We start from the raw sequence: 18,235 nt of genomic DNA on the forward strand, positions 1-18,235 counted from the left end.
CACTCTGCCATTGCAAACCCTTTAATTGCCTTTACTACCTGCAAAGCTGCAATGAAAGAAGTCCTTAAAAAATAACCAAAAGAGCTGTAAAACAAATCCAAAAACAGAGAGACGAATTACACAAAAGGAAAAATGAAGGCTGTAGTGGAAAAAAAAACCTGGCAGACTAATCTGTTTGGAAATAGAAGCCAAATACATTCACACTGCAACACATATGTTGAAACGTGTAAAACCAAGCGATTATTCCAAGGAGAAAACACTCTGCTTAATCATACAGCGAGCAATATGGAAAGCCACTTCCTGGATTTTAATAGGACTGATCCCAGGCCTAAGTGCTTGAGTGCAGAACTGCTTGAGTGAGGCCACCCTCAGCGAGTGACAAGACCCTGGGCTCGAACCCAGGACACCTGGGTCACAGAGCTCTACCTGTACTTTATAGGTCGAGCCAGTCAGGACCCCCCTCCCCCCCCCCACTGCTTACATGATGAGTGCCTCTCATTTCTGCAGGGTGTCCTGTGTGAAAAATATTAACAAACGGTAATAAAGAAAACCCTGGCAAATTAAAGCTGATCATGAAAGGGTGGCTACACTATACCTTACATGTTGGTATAGGAATAACCACTTTCAGACAGAAATGATCATTTGCTCCTACCTGCAGCTTTTGTTTTCGGAGACCTTCGGCCACTTATGTTGCATACTGCACCGTCCAGTAATTTTATCCCGGAACTGAGCCATTTCCAAATCTAATGACTGGAGGACTTCAGAGGCAGATTGTGGAACTACTCAGTTAAAGCCCCAGCTAGGGTTAGGGTTAGCATTCCCTCACTACTTAGACATTTTTTATGCTCCGTGCTGGATTTTAAGGGCCCAAGTCAGCTTTAGGATGAGTGATAATTTGCTCCTATCTGCAACTTTTTTCCCCCCCCAGAGACTTTTAGTCACTTGTATTGCCTACTGCACTGTTCTGTAACTGTACCCTAGATTTGAGTGAGATCAAAGTTGTAAGAAAACCTATTCTAATGGATAAACACTCTTAATTTTATCATTTAAAGGGTGACAAAGTATAACTGCAGTCAACATTTAAGGATTCTTGTAACCCTAACTGTACACTGGCCCAAATGGATCCTCATTTAGTCTTTTTTTTTTTCCACAAAAAAGGTCCATTTTGGTTTCAGTGTGCAAGACTGCCCGGCAAACAAAGCATGAACTGGGACCTCGTTATATATGAAAGAAATGTTTCTTTCCAACCCAGAAACCTGAAGACAATGAGCAGTGTTGAAAACCACTGCCTTTCTTTCAGATTGGCAATCATTAATATGATGTATTTGTTTCAGGCTTCGCAAGGGAATGCTGTCTTTAACACGTGGTCTGGATCTATTCGTCTGTGGTTAAGAACGATGCACTTAAGTCTACCAGATACAAAAAGCTGAGAACTGTACACTACTGGAGTCCAGACCACAGAACAGAGTGGGCCTAGTACCCATCTGACTGCAGTTTACTGTACATAGTCTTAAGGGTAACTTTAAGAACTACAGAATATGGACTTATAAATTAAAATTGTAAGCTGTACATGGCCACCAAATGGATTAATAATTTAATGAAATAAAGCAAGCAACAGTCGAGAGAAGTTTCATCTCCAGCGGACTGACATGGGGACCCCTGAGCTTGGTGTAACAGTTAATGTGCAGGAATATCTCTGAACTGCCTGCTGCTTGATTTTTATACCTGAAAATGCTCATGGAAACAGCAGCAATAGGCTCTATTTAGCATGCTATGTCACTTCACGCCAGCAAAAAAAACCCCAGATAAAATCAGGTCGTAAGCCACAAATTGCCAGAGCACACTCTCCTGCACAGCTCACACAAGAAATACTGCAGCTCTTGAGTGCTTTCCTTTTTTTCATCCCAGCTAGTACGCTATCTCCTCCAGACCTATTTTCGTCCTGCTTTATGAAATAATTAACAAGTGAAGGCGGACTTGGTTTTATCTCATTTTCACACCTTAAAGGGACGGTAAACAATTTTCTGTCTTCCATGCTTGAGCTGTTCCAGAGAAAAACCTCAGACTTCTGCCTCAGGGCTGAATGTGAGGGTGCAAGGTAGGAATCTTGCATGACTGAACGACAATACGTTCATTGTAACTCAATACTGAACAAGTCCTTAACCCTTTATCTGGAAGTAACGTTAACTGAGAAAACATTCACAAGATTCATCCAGTGTTGTAATAAGATAAGATCACTTTATGAGCCCTATACAATTTCTTGCATTAGATATTTGTCTTTCTGTGAGACACACAGGCACACAGACGGGGAGAGAGAAGCCTGGAGTCAGAGCGCAAGGTCAGCCATTTATACAGCGCCCCTGGAGCAGTTGGGGTTAAGGGCCTTGCTCGGGGGCCCAACAGAGTAGGATTCCTCTGCCGGCCGTGGGATTTGAACCGGCAACCTTCCAGCCACAGGCGCAGATCCTGAGCCACAGAGCCACTGCTCCGCCCCACAGAGAGAAGCATGGCACCACCTGCTGGGTTTCACACCCTGTGAAGCTGCTGCTGCTCCAGAATCTTTATGCAGCAGCAATGCGTAGCAGATCTCAACTGGGCCTTGAAGTCCGAGACTATATAGGCCCTGTGGACAGGGGGATCTTGGTTTCCTAGCACTGCTATGTAAGCATTGATCACAGGTGCCACGTTTGCCTGGGTAAGAGTGTGGAAAGGGTGGGGAACAGACAACACCATGCTGAAGGAAGTACTTCTCTTCACAGACCTGTGTTTCGGGGGTTGGGGATCTCACGGCAGAGGAGCGTGGTGTCTTTTCTCAGAAGCTTGACATGGAACTTGCCATCTCCGAGGCGCAGAGCTCACCCTGGCCTCAGGACAGCAATCAAAAACCTCAAGTGCCTCAGAGCCCCAGCAAATTAAACCGCTCTCAACATTATGTGGCGACTTCAGGGGAGGACATTTTCGATTTCCAGTAAAACGATTTTGTGCGTGCAGCCCTGCCATCCTACTGGTCAGAGTTATATTTTGGAATTCTTTAACTCAGGGTCATTTGTTTCAGGTGTTGATTTATTGAAGTGCTGTGCATCTTTCTCAGAAAGAATGAGTGGTATAATCTAGAGCCTGTCTTTAACATTAATTTTAAATACACCTCTGCTTCACTATTGCTTACATTTAGAGTGACAAACAGGCTGCAATGCCAAAATGCTGTGTTTATGCTTGTCAGACTACACCGAATACTGTTGTAGTTATATCAGCCAGCTCTGCAAAGTGAGAAGGCACGCAGTAATGCGACACTCCCACCTAGTGGTACAGTCGCATAACTGCAGCAAGGTGACTATGCGTACCCTCCTGCAGTCCGCCACCCTTTATAAGCCAAAATCTGAACCACTGACTTTGCCCTTGTCTGGATGCAAATTATATACCTTACTGGGTCAAAAAAAAAAAAAGAGACGGGTCAGAAGATGTGGGTAGCACATGAAAACAATGCTTCTTCTACCATGGAGATCTGGCTAAACTACAAAAAACTATATTTAAAAATAAGCCATTCCTTCCAAAGCAAACCTGTACAACTTAATCTAACAATACAGTCTTAAAAGCTAAGCACCAGGAGCAGACAGGTGTCATAAATGATGCCGTGTTTTCTTCATTCAATTTCATGGCCTAAAGTAATAGATCCTTCTGACACAGAGGTGTCCAGAAGGCAGCACACACTGGATGAGCCTCCAAAATGTATTTAACAGTAATATGCCACAACCTCTGGAATCCACAGGCAGAAATGTGCGGGACTAGGATGACCTCTGCCATCGACGACGATCCAAATGGATCCTCATTTAAATAGCCTTTTTTTTTTTTTTACAAAAAAGGTCCATTTTGGTTTCAGTGTGCAAGACTGCCTGGCAAACAAAACATGAACTGGGACCTCGTTATATATGAAAGAAATGTTTCTTTCCAACCCAGAAACCTGAAGACAATGAGCAGTGTTGAAAACCACTGCTTTTCTTTCAGATTGGCGATCATTAATAGGATGCATTTGTTTCAGGCTTCGCAAGGGAATGCTGTCTTTAACATGTGGTCTGGATCTATTCGTCTGTGGTTATACCAGCAGCCATATCACTCTACAACTCACAACTGGTACCCCACTGAAGCTCGGCAGGTGTGAGCCTGGTCAGTACCTGGATGGGAGACCTCCTGGGAAAAACTAAGGCTGCTGCTGGAAGAGGTGTTAGTGGGGCCAGCAGGGGGCGCTCACCCTGCGGCCCATGTGGGTCCTAATGCCCCAGTATAGTGACGGGGACACTATACTGTAAACAGGCGCCGTCCTTCTGATGAGACGTAAAACCGAGGTCCTGACTCCCTGGGGTCATTAAAAATCCCAGGGCGCTTCTCGAAAAGAGTAGGGGTGTAACCCCGGCGTCCTGGCCAAATTTCCCATTGGCCCTTACCAATCATGGCCTCCTAATAATCCCCCTCTATGAATTGGCTTCATTACTCTGCTCTCCTCCCCACTGAGAGCTGATGTGTGGTGAGCGTTCTGGCGCACTATGGCTGCCGTCGCATCATCCATGTGGGGCTGCACATTGGTGGTGGTGGAGGGGAGTCCCCATTACCTGTAAAGCGCTTTGAGTGGAGTTTCCAGAAAAGCGCTATATAAGTGTAAGCAATTACTATTATTATTAAGAACGATGCACTTAAGTCTACCAGATACAAAAAGCTGAGAACTGTACACAACTGGAGTCCAGACCACAGAACAGAGTGGGCCTAGTACCCATCTGACAGTTTATTGTCGGTACGATGCCCTGTGGGCGGCCGGCTGGTGCTGCCGACGTCTGAACGGGCACAGTGGGGCGGACTCACTCTTCATGGTGCCGTCCTCCTCCTCGTCGTCGCTGTTGATCACCATGGTGCCCAGGTCGGACTCCAGCATGGTGCTGTTGTGCTCGATCATGGTCTGCGCCCCGTCGCTCATGGTGCCTGTCGCCCGCATGGTGCCCGCGCCCTCGGAGCCCGTCTTCACCATGGTGTGGGAGTCCACCTCCACCTCGTCCTCCTGGGGCAGAAAGCAGGGCGGGTCAGCGCCGCCGGACCCACGGGGCCCGGCTCAGCAGAATCTCTTACACCGCACACAGCAACGGACTCTTTTTTTCCAGCCGGGGGAATGTAAGCTTTCTGATGCAAGTCAAAAGATGTCACATCGGAGGATCAAAACGACATGATCCAGGGATAAAAAGCAAAGAATCCATTTTCGCTGAAAGAATACCCAATAAAACCCTAAATAAAATAATAAAATTGCTCAGGTGCAATTTGCTGAAAGCAGACAAAGATGGCACATAACAGTGCTCAAAATATGAAAGTCTTCCGATTTTGGTGTACGGACCTTTCTAGATTGTGTTCTGGCCCTTTTATTAGGTAGGTAGTGTTAGGCAGAACTGCATAAAACTAATGAATAGGTTACAATACACTACTCCCAGATCTCACACCGTTATTCAGTTTAAGGTTAATCAGATTTTGTCGTGTTTTTTCTGCATTTCTACGTAGAAGCAGAAACGTACAACACGCATCCACACAGTTTTTGTCTTTTTCGTTTTTTTATTTATGTTTCATCCACCTCCCCTTTTCTCCATTCCCAATTTGGAACACACAATTCACATTTCACTTTGTTACTGGCAGCTCCCGCGTCTGAGCGGATGACTAAAGATTGATGAGTATCCTCCAGTCTCACAATATGCTTTTTAAATGTGCTAAGCCATTGGGAACGCTCTCCACCAGCTGCTGTTCAGCCCAGCGAGTTTCACATAAGCATCTCTGACATTTCATTTTTAATTCCTGCACAATTAAGGACAAACAGAATTAGCTAACAGTGCTAATTTCGTCCCCACAGAGACTCCCCTGAGTCCTAGACCCGTAATATCCCGCCAACAGATCACGCATATTCGTGTTTAGATAATCGTGATCAGTGTATCAAACTTTAATAATGGTCCAGGTAGGCTAACAAATGTTTGGGGAGCACATCTGAAAGGTATTAGGCATGAAATGGATAGGACATCAAAAGGAAACTCGTGCAATCTGCCTCCCTGCTTGTATGCGAATGACCTTATTGAAAACAAACCTCATGTTTCCTAAATGATTTAATAAACACCAAATAATGCAGCAAATGGAGTTTAGCATGATGATGACCAAGACGATATGCATTATTAATCCCCAGTGAGGTCAAAGTGCAAGGCCAATGCCGACTTCGTTGACATTTACTAATGCACCTCTTACAGTAGGCAATCCGCTGGGATCAAAAGCTTAATGATGTAATGGCAACAAACGAAATTTGTATTTTCACACTCATTGTTCCTGATAGGCCTAGCATTAAAGTAGTTCATATTACAGGAAGTTCAGCTATCCATCAAAACTCAACATGCGTTATGAAATCTTTGGGGGGCTACGCTAAGGTCCACAAAATTCTTTAAAACATGGCTCATTTATTTTGCCAACCTGCAATTTCCTCAAGAGTCGCTTGTGTGAACAACTTCCTAACATTACTAAACAGCTCATAATGGATAATGGTGACCGCTGTGGGATGGCGGGCAGATCACGAGAGGACTGCCCTGGTGGGCATACCAAGATGTGTATGGAAACTAATCTCAAAATCGAACACTCGCACTTTGTGTCAAGTGAAATCCGAGCCACGATTCCAGGAACTGCTCTTCTTTCTATGAAACAGGTGCTGGCTCCACGGGAAAGGGTTATTATTTCAAGTGTACGGAAAGTTAAACATCTGTTGTTAATATAAGAGGCAGGGGACACTCCTGTCAGTGGATCTCTTACAAATGGCCAAAGTCTGAAGCAGTTTCACTTCATGCTTTCAAACTGCCCTTGTTTGTATAGAAATCTCTGCTACATTTCAAGTGATTTTGTTGAGATGTTATTTATTTTCCTTTTTTAAAGTAAAAACAATATCCCAACTGACCTTCCTGTGGAGTATAGCATTTTAGAACTTCTTGAGACATACGAGCTCTGGCTTTGCTCATGAGCAGAATTCAATTAGGTTTAAGCTCCATCGCCGCAATTATCTGCTCAGTATTTTGCGTGGCATAAAACAAGCACTTCATACTCCCCCAAATCCCTTCTTATTTTTCAGATTACATCATGATTGCGCCAGGGGACGAACTGGAGATGGCACTAAAGGGAGCAAGTATGATATGATATTGCAGGAAGATCTTCAAAACAACTTTCTTTTTGATACTCATTACAGCTCAAAGGCAAGCACTGATTGCATATGAATGTCTGTTCATTTTTAACAGCAAGGATTCCAAAGAAGAATTCTTTTTCTATTTTGTAGGATAAGGCACAGCATCAAAGTCATTGTATAGACACATGAAATGTATTCTGCTGGTTTCCCTGCGAAAATAAAACATCTCAGCAGACTTATTCATTAATTCATGCGAACGTTTATACATGAATGAAGTATACAACACTTACAAATATCTCAAGGTGACTACACAGTTATTTTGATAAAGTGATGAGTAAATTGCTGTAATAAATTGTAATGATGTTCTTCAACATACAGTAAGTGGGTCTAATCCTCTATGTGACTTAGGAAGAAAAGCTCTATATAAATACACAGAACCGATACTACTACAAGCCGAACAGAATAACAAGTGTAGACCATATGCAAGAGAGAGCACTTCATTTATTTGGCTACAGTCTAGCCTAAGCCTTGATTGGCCTTGATTTAAATTATGCTGTGGTATTTCTCAGTCAGAAACTTTTCTTTAACCAACGCTTTTAGAATGAGAAGGCCCGTGAGCTTTTGTATCTATTTCAGCCTCCATCTGTCAGAGTAACAATATCCATGGCTTTTTAAATGTACCGATTGATACTCTAAATCTGATGAATATATGGGCAGGTTAACTAAGTCCTGCAAAAATTAAATGGAGTACTTCATACAGAATCTGCATTCAGACGCTGTGTCTGAGACAGCGGTTCTGTCCACACCCACTTTCACAGGCACTGTGGGAGTGGGACACAAAGCACTGCTAATGGGGGCCTGCTTGTGCAGCCCACTCTTTAGGCCTGTTTAAGCAGGGCCAAGGCATATCTGCCAGCAGCACTACCTACAAAGCCACAAACGATTTTTGTTTTTGCTCTGGCCTTCAACCCATGTCTGACAAGAATCACACTTGCTCCCTGCTCAACCGAGCGGCCGTGTCAGGTAAATGTGTCCCAGAACTAACCTGACTTGATCAACGGCCATGACAACACTTGCCAAATTTCATTCAGAACAAGGGCAGCGATTGTCTTTTAAACAGCCATAAAAGACCTTTTTACTTAACCCCCTTGCAAATAAAATCTTAACTAACACAACATTTTCTAAAGACTGCAGCTCCAGTGTTCACCCGCTGTGTCTGAGACTGGTCCTGTCCAGACACTAAATAGTTTTCCCCATTTCTATTTTGATTAGAACTGCACTCAAATATGGAATACAACCAATCTTTGCAGACTTTCAGCCATTAACTTAAAAACATGTTCATGGGAGCTTTTTACTCAAATGCCTGGTTGAAAGAGGAATAGGCCACAACCCCAATTTCATATCAATCTACAACTTTGATTTTTAATTTAATGTCCAAACAAACTGCAAATTGATTTAAATTGCAATTCACAATAAACTATTGCACAACAAACTGAAGGAACCAACCAGTAATTCACCATTTTAAAATTAATGTGTGATCCATGAGCGCAATATGTTTGTGCGGACATGTGTTGTTACAAGTAATTCCTTTTTATTCTTGGTTGCTTTTTTTGAAGTATTTGTATGCTGTTCCAGGGCACATTTCAAGATGTTAACACTACAGTGAAATCTAAATCCGAAGGTACCTTCAGAGAAAATTCAGAAAAAAAAAGGCACAAAAAAAAAACCCGGCAAACTAGCCAATCAAGATACTATAACACTCAGCTGATTGTTTCTAGTACGTGACATCAGGAGATCCGATTTCTCCCTCACAAGAGAATGGGCAAAGCTGATCATAAATACAGCCCCAGGTATCCTTAGGAATCACATTAACCCTGAACTTGAACCGTAACTCATTCATCTGTTTGCACCCCAGGCATAATATTAGAAACATACCAGTTACTTCACACCTCAGATTCATTGCCTTGAGATACACACAGAAAATCTGCTTGGCAATTTGGGACAGTACCGGTTAGCAATGGTAGATTACAATCACATGTTCGGTTATTGAATTTCTTGCTTCGGGTTAGATGTGAAGGCTCCTGCATTTCTAATTAATGCTAATTTGTCTTTGTGTAGCGGCCAAGGGCCCGTCTGGGGAGCGTGGAACAAGACTGAATTATAAAATGTAATTAATCACTGCCCAATTGGTCCAGAGCAGGGCAGCTCCCCACATACACAGGCTTTTAACAGTGTAAACTGCTGATGGACAATGGCTGGCGCCAGGGAAAACAAACTCATGGTCCCTGGCATTTATTTGACCAGTTTGCCCCTGGTAACAAGACCCGAACCCAGAAAGTTGATTAGGAGCGACTTTAGTCATCCTGATTTGCACAAGAGAAAAGGCGAAGGGCCCTGCAGAAGCCCAGTGAAGGGGCTAGGAGATCTGAGCAATCGATGCAGAATGACCAAGGATCCTTTTGGTCCACATTGTTACCTTTATATTGTTATAAGCACACTGGGAGAATACCAGAACAATACAGAATTCCAGAACAACAGGGAATTCCAATCTAGGAACAGTCCGCAGGGGAGTTCCGATTATCACGAAAATACAAACGCTACAAGTGAGGAAAATGAGAGGACCACCTACACTCTAGAACAGGTAACCGATGCTCAGAGACACCAAGATACGTAGAGCAACAGGGATCTGCCTGGGGCTAAGTGGCACGACACTCAGCCTGCCGCCTATAATCTGGTGCTGAAAAATTCAGGATCACCCCCAGTGCACAACTGGGACAGCGAGCGGACGACTGCTGTCCTGCTGAAAGGACTGGTGTGCCACTGCAGGGTAGGTCAGACAAGGACAATCGGGAGTAGGAAAGCAAACCTAGCCTAAGAAACCAATGCTCCTGCCCCAAACCCACACGAATGTTTAACCAACCAACCGAACCAACGGCTACTTATATGGGCAAGTTGACATAAACACTGTTGGTAAACGGAGGTACTGCCTGAATAGGAGTACATGGCCACAACTACTGTAGCGCTCCTTTTTATGGTGAAGTGCAACAAGTATAAAAACGTAAACCATTCAGTGCCAAAATGAAATAACCGGCCGATATGCACAACTTTCCATGGGACTGCCTATGCGTGCCCGGAGAAAGGGGAAAGATGATAACAAAGGGAACACTATAGCAGAGGTCTGTCTCTGTGCTCACGGTGCAAAAACAAGAGCAGGTGGCTGGTCCCCGTCAAATTAAGTACAGGTGGTTAACCTCTGTCAAAGGAAGGAATTGAGTTAATATGTGAAAACAGATGACTGCATCAGCATTTATATGTATCACACTGCAGCGAACACTGCAAATTTTCAATGATGTTGAACAATCTCGTGAAACGAGGAACATCAGAAAAGGTTACATAAACAGTAAAAGCAAAAAAAGTCCTCCAGAGTTTCCTCTGAAACATCATCAAAAACACATTTTTTGTGACTGAATACATGCTGGGTTGTGGTCAGTTTATAATTAGGAGCATGACGTGATGAACTTAAATTGCAACTTAAGAAGCAATTACATTGCAGCCTTGCTTACCAACTGTGGCTGTTGTATTTCAAATTGCAGTCATTTCTGGTCATTACGGAGAGCAGTACCTGATCACAGCCTTGACTGACTGACACGGGCAGTGAAAACCCATCTCACAAGAAGGATCAGGTTTAAACAAAAAACACTGCAATTTCCAGGGCCTGAATAATCCCTGGCAACTAGCTCTGTGCTAAGCATGACGGCTTAGATATGACTTATTTTGGCAACCCACACAGTAAGAACCCAAGAAGATCAGCCCTACAGATGAGAAGGTTTGTGGTGGAAAGTGTCGCAGTTAAACTGTGGGCACTGGTACCAAAACGCAAGAAGTTCGGCATTTCCATCGGGTATTGCAGAAATCTTTGGGAAGTGAGCTCTCTGGCGCTATTACATTGTTCTGGTTATTACCCGAGATGAAAATGCATTTGAGAGGCTTCCTTCAGGGCCTTGATCGGGCAAGGCTAAAGAAAAGGATCAGGATCCCCCCACTGTTCAGCAGCACGAGCCTGCGGTCTCTGTGCGTGAAAGTGCAGCTCTCCACACACTGACGCCCGGGTCACAAACTCTCTGGAGACCATGGACTGAAGCTGGAAACATAAGGGGTGTGCGATCGATGTTTTAATGCAATCGAGTGGGCCTGGGTGGACTGCGAAAGAGCCATTCTAGCTCCCCTCCATTAAAACCACCCCAAATCTAGGCACTTCTGTTGTTTTTCAGTTCCAGTGGATCTTACTGCAATAAGATCAGACCAATTTCCATTTACATAAATAGTCAAACTCCAATCAAAAAGGTTTGGAATGCTGACCGGCTATATTTATGGATGTTTCTCGCATGTTTCTCGGCAACCAACGGCTTTCCCCAATCCCCCCCCCCCCCCACACGCACGCACACACTTCCCCCACACAGCTGCCTGACCTCCGAGTCAACTCCACATCACACTGCAAACAACACGGGAGAGGATGAGGGCCATCATGTTTTGTAACGCTTAAACCAACATCAAAACTTTGATATTTGGATTAACCTCCTGTGTTGAACGAGAGGCTCGCCAATTTCATCCTTAATTAAAAAAATGTGAAAAATTACCTCAGCAGCTATGCAAACACTCAAGATTGTCAGCTCGCATTCACATCACTCAGGACAGCGCCGAAGACGAAGAAGTGACATGTGTTGCTGGATCCAGAAGGTATTCAGGATTTCCCATACCGGAGAGGACTGGCTTGATGCACCAGATGGTATTTTCCAACAACTGAAGACAGGACTTGCAAAGTGTCACAGGTCCTATTTCTGGATCACAATTTCTCATTAATTGTCACTTCGGTGTCTTTACATGCGGTATACATACCGAGTTCTCATCCTCCTCTTCCAGCTCCCTCTGTTGCTCCTGGTGTCTCTTGGCCTTGATCTCCATGGCCTCGGTTATAAGGTCACGCAGGATGGAGACGGGCTTTGCATTCTTAATAAACGGGTGCTGCAGCAGACAGGGGGAAACAAAGTCAGCCCTCTCACTCACTTGCGCTTGGATGATGCTCAGACACACTAACCACAGAGTCTTCCTCCACCCACTATCGAAACCTGAAGGCCTTTCTGCGGTTAATCGCCAAATTAATTGATGATTCTGTTTCCTGCTCACACTGTGATCAACCTGTGCAGCTTAAACCTATTAAACCTACAATGCAACCTGCGGGAGACCCGAGTGCAGCACAAAAGCTGCAGGAAGGTTAGTTCTCCTGTCTCCTGCTCCTGTATTTCAGGGTGGCTTTTCTAATTCGGTCGGTGTGATTTTCACAGCGTGCAAGGCAAATCACAAGTTCAAATACCAGTGAAGGTAAAAGAAGGTGGCACATTTGACACGCGGGAAGCTACCCAACAAAGAAAACAAAAAGGCCAATGAAGCCGCAAACCCCCCCTTCGTTAAACTACAATCAAGGGAAATCTAGCTTCCACAAAAGAGCAAAAAAGGACAAAGGCAGTGGAATGTGGAAAGAAATCAAAATGCACCCGCTCTTTAATCAGTGCCTAACATCAAACATTCAAGGGCTTGCATTAATTAACTTAATTTTAACTGGGCTTGCATCGAAGGCTTGGAGTGTTTTTTTTCTTGCTAAAAAAAATCACATTCTCATTCTGGGCAGAAAGCGTGAAACATTAATAATACCACACATGGCCCGTCACGTCAAATCAGACCCTCGGCCAAATCTGGCCTGCAACTGCTCCAGCCTGTAGGTCTACCGCAAGCCAGCCACAACATCTGACCGGCGGTTAATTCATTTATTCAGTTAATCAGCATGACTAACAAACATTTAAAGTCTGCTTGTCAGGCTACCCTTACAGCAAAAACAAAATCATTACGTTGGAACACATTTCCATTGCAAGTAACACCAAGCTGCTCATCTGATTCGCACAAGCATCTCGATTTCTCTTGAAACAGGACCAGATGCAACCCCCCCCAACTTCCCTCACGCCCCCGTGGCACTGAGCAAGCATGGGGGCCGTCGGGTTCGATTTAGCTCTCTGTTATTTACACAAAATATTGAAAAGCAACACTCGGCACTCCAAATGGCATGTCAGCTCAGCTTCGAACTTCAAACCTGACTGAAAGAGCTGCCCACCACTCTCATTCTTGGAAGTCTGTCTAAATGCAACACTTAGACTTAAAAGGCACAGGGAGAAGGGGTAAGATACGGTTTTGGACACGTAAACGAGAGCATGGAACATTTAAAGAATTAAAAGGGCTGGGGAAAACCAGCAGCAACAATGGCGGTACAGAATCGTGAGTGACGTATGAGGTTATCGGAGCCAATAAAAAGAAAACAGACAGAAAAAAGGTATACGGAACTTTTCCTTTACACGTTCTCGAAAGAAAACGCGCTGTTCTTAGACCCTGCGTATACAGTCATATATTCAGTATAGTATGGGCTTGTTTTTCTCTGAAGCACCATTTATTCCACACCTGTAAAAGCTGAGTGGCAGTAGCTCTCTGCTCGGGGTTCTTCACCAAACACTTCTTCACAAAATCCGTGAACTCGTCCGTCCAGAGCTCCGGCTTCCGGAATGTGGGAGGAGGGTTCGTGGGAATCATGAAAATGGCCTGGCGGAGGAAAATTAAGGAGGGGGGGGTGGGGAGGGAGAGAGAGAGAGAGGGGTGGTGAAACACATAAAAAAGGGAAGAAATCAATAGTCATCCGAGCCTCAGGTCCGGGTAAATAAACAAATCCCTTGATTCTATCGGACTGTAAATCTAGTGAACAAATTTGAACTGGTCTAGGATTTCTACCGTGACTGAGGTCCAGGAAACGGGTCCATCTGCTACCAATGTAGCAACTTCCCATTAAATTTCCTCCCTGCAAACTGTACCTCGCAGAGTACTCCACTCTTTATTTTATCTTATACTTGTTAAAAGTCCCTAGAGGAGGTTGTTTTCCTCCACCTCTTATCCTTTTCATATTGCACTGGATGTATCATCATTTACCAGATAAGCCCCTGTACTGTGCGGTGCCAGAACCCCTTTGCAATGTAGTTCTGTAAAATCTTAACTTACAAACTGCAAAGGTCAAAATCAGTCCAGGTACAGCTAGTGTCAAGTCGAATGATAAAGAAGTTGATAAAGAGCTGCTTGACCTTGGAATTACCCATTAAAGCCATAAAATATAACGCATTCTCAGGTCTTGATAAATAAAAGGAAATAACACTGCAAACCAGCAGTAAAAACTTAATAAAAATTACAAATAACAGTGCACTAATCTCAAATATACAAACATTAACAATAAAAAAGGATTTCAATATGCCCTTTTACAAAAAAAATGTATGTTTTTGCACTGTACTACTAAGAGAACTGCTTAAACTTTTTCTTGCTTTACAACAATTTGTCTTTGTGATCAGGCAAGGAAGGTGAATAAGCAGAATGGATTATCCATTCACTGTAACTGCATGGAGTCTGAAACTCAGTGAGCTCACCCAGCTCTTTATGGAATCCTGTCAGATGTTTTGCTGTAGCTTTGAGTTTGCCTATTCCGGTGGGGTTTCGATTTGTCCATCAAGTAAAACGTAGCTCAACGCGATTTAAATCCAGAAATGTACAGACTCGGCCAGTCCCCTTAGCTGGGCAAAGCATCTTGAATGTCAACACATGGACTCTGGTGAGCTCCTTCAAAGTTTCATGCCATTGGTGCCTCACAGGAATAAGCAAGCCAATGCTGACTTTTACATTCTTAAAAATGTACTTAAATGAGAATTTATCCCAGCACTTACGGTTACAATCAATAGGTTGAACACAAAATATATTTTCGTACTTGAGCGTGATGAAATCAAAGCCTGGAATTAATAAATTCCCAAAATAAAACGGTGTATTGCACTCAGTCACACAAACCTCATGAGCACAAGTTGCCTGGCTGCAAAAGCCAAAATAACAGTTTTAATGTTACTGTCCTAATACTTTTGGAAAGCAAAGCAGTTGTCAGTAAATATTTCACTTTTACATGATGTAGCCAGGTCCATTCGTCTTAAGCTGCTCATCACAAACTCATGTTAGCTACGCCTGTAGAAAGATATTAATGCCCACAGAACAAAATTGACAGGCCAGCTGTCCCTAAATCTGTGCACCACAAATTGGAGAGAGATGTGTATCGCCAATATCTTTTGGACTATTACTATGGAACAAATTTTTTTGATTAGTAAAGGTTATATCAGACCATCTCCAAAATACAGTTTTTCCCCAACATCTTAAAAACTCAAGAACCCCCGAGCGACCACAAAGAGATCAACAATATTCTGTTTATTTTGTTTGGTGCGTAAAAGAAAAACACTGTCAAACCAAGTGTAGATAGTTTATTATTAGGTCAAATCTTAAGTGTAATTCCTTAAACAGAATGTCATGACATCTGGAAACTGTTAGAACAAAAAGAAGTTACAAGACATTCTGAAATCCTGGATCTCTATTCAGTAGTCTTAATACATTTCAGAACTTAAAGAATTCTAGTCATCTCATTCTTGCGAGATGAAAGAGGGCTGTGTCACAAATAGCAAAGCATCCAAATTACTTAACTAATCAGTTCTCATTATAGACAATGTCTAGCCAGAACACAAACAAAAGAAAACACCGCTCACAGCCTGATAAGTTCTGACAACTGAAGAGCACTGGCATGCTGTATAACATCGTATAATCTTGGGTCCTATCATTTTGTACATTTCTTTACATAAAAGAAAGGCATAAAAATAACGCTTAGAAAACAAAAGGCCCAGCTTCAAAAAGCTTGAACAAAGAGGTTTGTTCTCTGTTTTTATTGCAGACAAGAAGGCTTATTTGAGGTAAAATCCATTGGGTCATGAGAATAACAAAATCACTACCAATAAATTAGGAACATCTGACCCACCTTACTTGATTGACTGTCAATCCCTCATCATGCTGCTCAAAACTGAATCAACCTCCTCAGCATTTAAACACTCGTCATCGCTGGCTTTGCATCATGGGCCAGGATGACGGTCTTTAGTAAACCCAAACGCAACTGATCAGCTCAATACAGGATCCATATGCTCTCTGGAAGTTTCAGAAGGTGTGGTCTTAGAAAACATCTGGCTGTGTGCTGCACAATCAGGTCGTGGTGAATTCTTTGAAGCTCTTGTTTCACATCCCCAACTGTTCCAGCAGGTACCTTCGCGGTAATTATTTATCCTTCTGCCTTGGTCAAGGAGTACTGATGTTTCATTGTCTCTTTTGATTTTTCCATAGATCCAGATGCTGCTTCCGTCTTTCGATTACCTTGGCTAAGTTGAGGGAAGAGGAGCTTCTTTGGTAGACTGGACTCTTAATAATGTCATGACACAACCAGCCCAACTGAGCTGATGGTGAAACTTACAGGTAGGGAACAAAAAAAAAAAGGAGACACCTGCATAAATTGGGGACACCAACTATACTGAAAGCAAAGGCTTCCACACAGGTGTGGCTCATGAGTTAATTAAGCAAGTAACATCCCAGAAATGTTGTCCGCAAGGAACTCCAAAGGAAAGACATCATCACAAAAGTGCAACGCATACTCAAGGATCACAAGATCTTTGCATTCACTGAAAAGTACAAGAAAAAAACGTGTAAGCTAAATTTGCAGCACAAGGAAAATGGGTGAGCAACTGCAGATTTCAAGTTAAAGCTTGAGCAGTAATTTCAATCAATAACAGGCTGCTGGAACTCCACAGAGCAAGATACCATTGTTGGGCTACAGAGCACAAACTACTCATATCACCCAGCAGAGCAGATTCCAAGACCAGAGAGCTTCGGCAATATACTGCCAAAAAGTAAAGATATGTCACGTGGTCAGATTCGTCATGCATTCAATGTAATCATCCATCATCCTTTATCCTTTACTTCGGCCAACTAATGATCACACATGAGCAAACCCACAGCACAGTTTCCAACAGTGACAGGTTCTTGTGTTGTGGAAAACATGTTCCTGGTACAGTTTGGGTACACTCATTCCCTTAGAAGGCGAGGTTAGTGCTAATCCCTTTTTTAGGGAAACTGAGTGATCATCTTCACCCCCAGTTGCAGCATTTCTTTCCCACCTGCGGGGTATCTTCCGGTACGACAAGGCCCCACACAGACCGTGTGGCCACCCAATATTTTGATGAACATGACACTGATGTACAACTAAAACCGAGATCTGTTCAATGTTTTACCCTGGCAAAAGACAAGACGTACATTATGTAATGTTTGTCGGTGGATCACAGCTTTACAAACATCACTGGACCACGGTGCATGTTCAGTGTTAGTCAAGGTTTAAAATACCTGGAATGCTGTCAGTCCAGATTCATGGGAAAGGCTATCTGAATGTAAAGCAATATAGGTAAAAACAGAAGTGCCATATTCTTACCAAAATGGGAAAAGGTTAATGTTCTATTTCTAGTGACCTTTGAGTTTCTAAGCCACATCCTTATCTTTTTAGATAATCTGACAGTACTTACAGTCCCCTGCAAGGCGGTAGCTATTTGGAGCAAAGATAATGAGTCATGTCTCTGTAATAGAGATTTCTGACACTTCCATTTAGTGCCAGGGTTGAACATGCAAGCGGATAATATAAACCATAAATGTAACCTTTATCCTAAGAAGTCAAGGTGAAATGATTAAATGGTAGTTATTACCAAAGTGATTAAAAAATACATCTCATAACTGTGTAACTGTATGTGAGCACAAAACATAAATATTAGAGTTGCGCTTGCTGGTCTAAGTGAGATCATATAGATTTAGGAATCTTTATTTTAAAGGAAAAAAATATGAAATGCACTTTCCAATTTCTGAAACAGAAATATTTAACATCTACTGTGTGGCAGGGAGAAGCAACTATGACTTTATCTACTAATGCAATCTGATGCCTTAACTAGTAAGTATTAAACTGCATGTTTTTCCAGTCAGCAGTTCCTCAATCGAATTACAGGTGTTGCACCAGCCAGAACACTGGAGACCGTCGTATCAAAGCTCCCACCTCCCTCACACTTTATCTGTACAAAACCGCGATTGCAC

The 18,235-nt window shown here is 43.1% G+C and overlaps 1 protein-coding gene across 1 annotated transcript in view; it reads right to left on the reverse strand.

Moving 5' to 3' along the window:
* The window catches only part of stk3 (serine/threonine kinase 3 (STE20 homolog, yeast)), an 87,437-nt gene that overhangs the window by 37,658 nt on the left and 31,544 nt on the right, over nt 1-18,235 (reverse strand). Inside the window, exons 7-9 of the mRNA XM_069194835.1 lie at nt 13,679-13,816; nt 12,071-12,196; nt 4,852-5,044 (exon numbers count right to left, since the gene is read on the reverse strand). Coding sequence (XP_069050936.1) covers nt 4,852-5,044; nt 12,071-12,196; nt 13,679-13,816 — 457 coding nt within the window. The remainder of the gene's footprint in view (nt 1-4,851; nt 5,045-12,070; nt 12,197-13,678; nt 13,817-18,235) is intronic.

Source organism: Lepisosteus oculatus, chromosome 10 (genome assembly GCF_040954835.1).
Source record: "Lepisosteus oculatus isolate fLepOcu1 chromosome 10, fLepOcu1.hap2, whole genome shotgun sequence".
In the NCBI taxonomy this organism is placed as follows: Eukaryota; Metazoa; Chordata; class Actinopteri; order Semionotiformes; family Lepisosteidae; genus Lepisosteus; species Lepisosteus oculatus.